General features: G+C 43.6%; 1 protein-coding gene across 1 annotated transcript; it reads left to right on the top strand.

Moving 5' to 3' along the window:
- Positions 1-950: 950 nt before the first annotated feature.
- LOC117722859 (ral guanine nucleotide dissociation stimulator-like 3) lies at positions 951-2,664 on the top strand. Its single transcript, XM_034522107.2, has 3 exons — positions 951-1,140; positions 1,314-1,519; positions 2,084-2,664. Exons 1-3 carry the CDS (start codon positions 967-969, stop codon positions 2,544-2,546), a joined length of 843 nt encoding a protein of 280 aa, XP_034377998.1. The 5' UTR covers positions 951-966; the 3' UTR covers positions 2,547-2,664.
- Positions 2,665-2,886: the final 222 nt, after the last annotated feature.

Genomic DNA, 2,886 nt, shown 5'->3' with positions numbered 1-2,886 from the left:
TTTCCACTTCACTTGGGTGCCCCCTTATCCAAGGTCTCTGATGGAAGTCCATCAATGTAAATTCACTATATAAACAAACTCAAAGACAAAAACCACGTGATCATGAGTAAGCATTTGACAAAATTCAACACCCCCTCTTGGTAAAAGCCCTGGAATAGAGAAGAGGAAGGCTGCCACATAACACAGGATGTGAACAGAGAAAGTATGGTATTCTCTTTTCATTATGTTGCTGTGACAAACACCATAACTAAATGCTACTATGGGAAGGAAAAGGTTTCTTGCAGATGACAGGTCACAGTTCATCACTGAAGGGTTGGGACAAGGACTCAAGCAGAAATTTGAAGCAGAAGCAATGGAGGGTATATCTGTTCTGGAAGAATCCTAGGGGGTCAGCTTCCATCTTGTAAGTTGGTGGGTAGGACTGAGCCAGCTGCTTACAGACAGATGCAGTCCTCTGGGATTGAGACCTTAAATTATCACGGGCGTGAAAACTGATTCTGGTAAAGATATTTTTTGGCAGGAACACTTATATTGTGGGGTTGGTGGCTGTCACAGGTCTGCATGAGCTCTGATTCCACACAGAACACGTATAAGGTCACAAAAAAACAAGGAAACATAGCTAGGGTTATGGTAGATTAGGCTAATTAGGGCTGAGTTTATAATTAGAGTTACAGATGCAGTTCAACAGTGGGGACTCAGATTGCAAAGCTGAGGTGCTGTCTATATACAGATACCTCTGTGGGATGGGAAGCACATGTATACCTGTGTTGATTTCTGCACCTGGGAAGTGAGAGGGGAAACTAGGGCCCTTTAAAGAAAGCCCTGTTGAAGAAGGGACAGTAATGAGATCACCCCCTGTATAGTGACCTAACAATGCAAAACCTTGGTAACCATTGGTAACCATAGAACTCACTGCTTAGAGGCAGCTCAACAGACTCACTTGTCAGAGACACTAGAGAAGGCAGGATGTTCTCTTGTGTTAAGACTACTGGAGGCTCAGGCCTCAAGAAAGACAACAGGAAAGGCCATGGTGGTGTCTGGAGGCACAGGTTTCACTCTTGCCTTCAACACCTGTGGCCATTTTCCCGAAAGGGAAAAAAATTGAGCAAGGGCAGCCAAGGCCAGGACCACACAGAACAGGTAACCACTTGTTTTTCTTCTTCTTCTTGTTAATTTGTGGTTTTGTTTTTTTTTTTGTTTTTTTTTCTCTGTGTTTCCTAGAGTAATATTTCAGAAAAATTTGTAATGAGAATAACTAATAGAATGTTGCAGAGCTGTGCTCATTTGAAACCTTGACGTGTATCTTTCCTCAGAGTGAGAAGGCTTCTCCACCACAGGACCTGAGAGAGCCAGTCCACCACAGTAGAGAGTCACGCATCAGTGCACAGACGGTAGTAAAGCAGGTGAACTACCTGGTGCCATCTCTACAGGAAGGGGACCCTTCCTTTGTTCCTAACTTTCTGTCCACATACAGAAGATTTCTCACCCCCGTAACGGTGCTAGACCTGCTGTTCATGAGGTGAGTGTCCATCCTGAGTGTCCATCTCTAAAGCCCATAGTTCTCAGATCCTATTTTTGGTTCTGGTTCTCTCTCTCTCTCTCTCTCTCTCTCTCTCTCTCTCTCTCTCTCTCTCTCTCTTTTGTTTATTGTATAGAGAATTGTCAGGACCCAGCAGCATGAAATAAGAAAATGCTCCCCTCAGGCTTGGTCTAAGGGACTGGGCTGTCAAAAGCTGAGACCCTAAAGGATGGGCACTGTATCTTGAAAAAGCACTCTATCCCTCATTCAATATTTGTGAGGGTTTGGTGAATGAACTTCTCTCATGTGTAAAGGAGGTTCTAGAATTATTTGAAGTACCTAATAGAGATGTATCCAAAGTGGAGATTCATAAAAGATAATCCAAGGGACCCTGTGACCACTGAGAAGTCTGGATAGAGATGGTTGTGCTCAACTTAGGCACAGATATATTGAAAGCACCTACTGTGTACAGGTAAACTAAGAATTCTGAGAGCAACCAGAATTGCCAGTATTAGACATGTTGCCTGGGAGTTTACATGTAACATTCTGTCTGGTCTTCTCTAGGTATGCATACTTTTGCCCTGATTCTGAAGAGGATGAACAAGTAAAGAACACCCTCTGTAGCTTCCTGGAAACATGGATGGACAAGAACCCCGAGGACTTTTATGAGTCCTCAGACCTGTTTCCTCTGGAATACTTGAGGGCCTACTTGAGTGTTCACATGCCACACTCTGATCTTATTGCCCGCATCGATGAGCTCCTGACCCAGTTGCATGAAGAACAGGCCAAGGAGTTAGAGGCCAAAGATGAGGAAGTGTTGTCCTCAGATCCAGAATTTAAATATTGTAAATCTATAGGCAAACCAGCCTCTCTGGAGCCAGAACAAACTTGTGCACCAGAGCTAGAGAGTACAAAAGCCACCAGAAATTTCTGTGACACGTGTGTAGCTACAGCTAGATATGTCAGCAGCACTCTGGCCAGCACAGCTGACAGCAGCTGTGGAACCCGTGTCTCATCTTGTCTGTAGATAGACTGTATCTTTCAATCATCTCCTGTTACCTACAGTGGGCCTGCTTATTTACAGAATGGCCCTGGGACGTCTGTTCATCAATTTTAGTCTGTCCTAAATCTGATCTGCTGTTCCTGCCCCTCATGATCAGCCCCTGATTTTGATTCAGCAGCAGTCCCAGCCCCACAGCCAGCCTTCCCCTCCCATGAGAAATAGCCTTTTTACACTTCCTATCTTTTCAATGTCATTTTCATTTTAAGTATTGGTTTAATAAATTGTTATTGTTTAAAAAAAAACAAAAAGAATGCAAGTTGAATACTGTAGAAGCCTATGGGTATCAAAACAAACCAGTAAATCT

Source organism: Arvicanthis niloticus, chromosome 18 (assembly GCF_011762505.2).
Source record: "Arvicanthis niloticus isolate mArvNil1 chromosome 18, mArvNil1.pat.X, whole genome shotgun sequence".
Classification (NCBI taxonomy): Eukaryota; Metazoa; Chordata; class Mammalia; order Rodentia; family Muridae; genus Arvicanthis; species Arvicanthis niloticus.
This window is presented reverse-complemented; position numbering and strand designations above follow the sequence as displayed.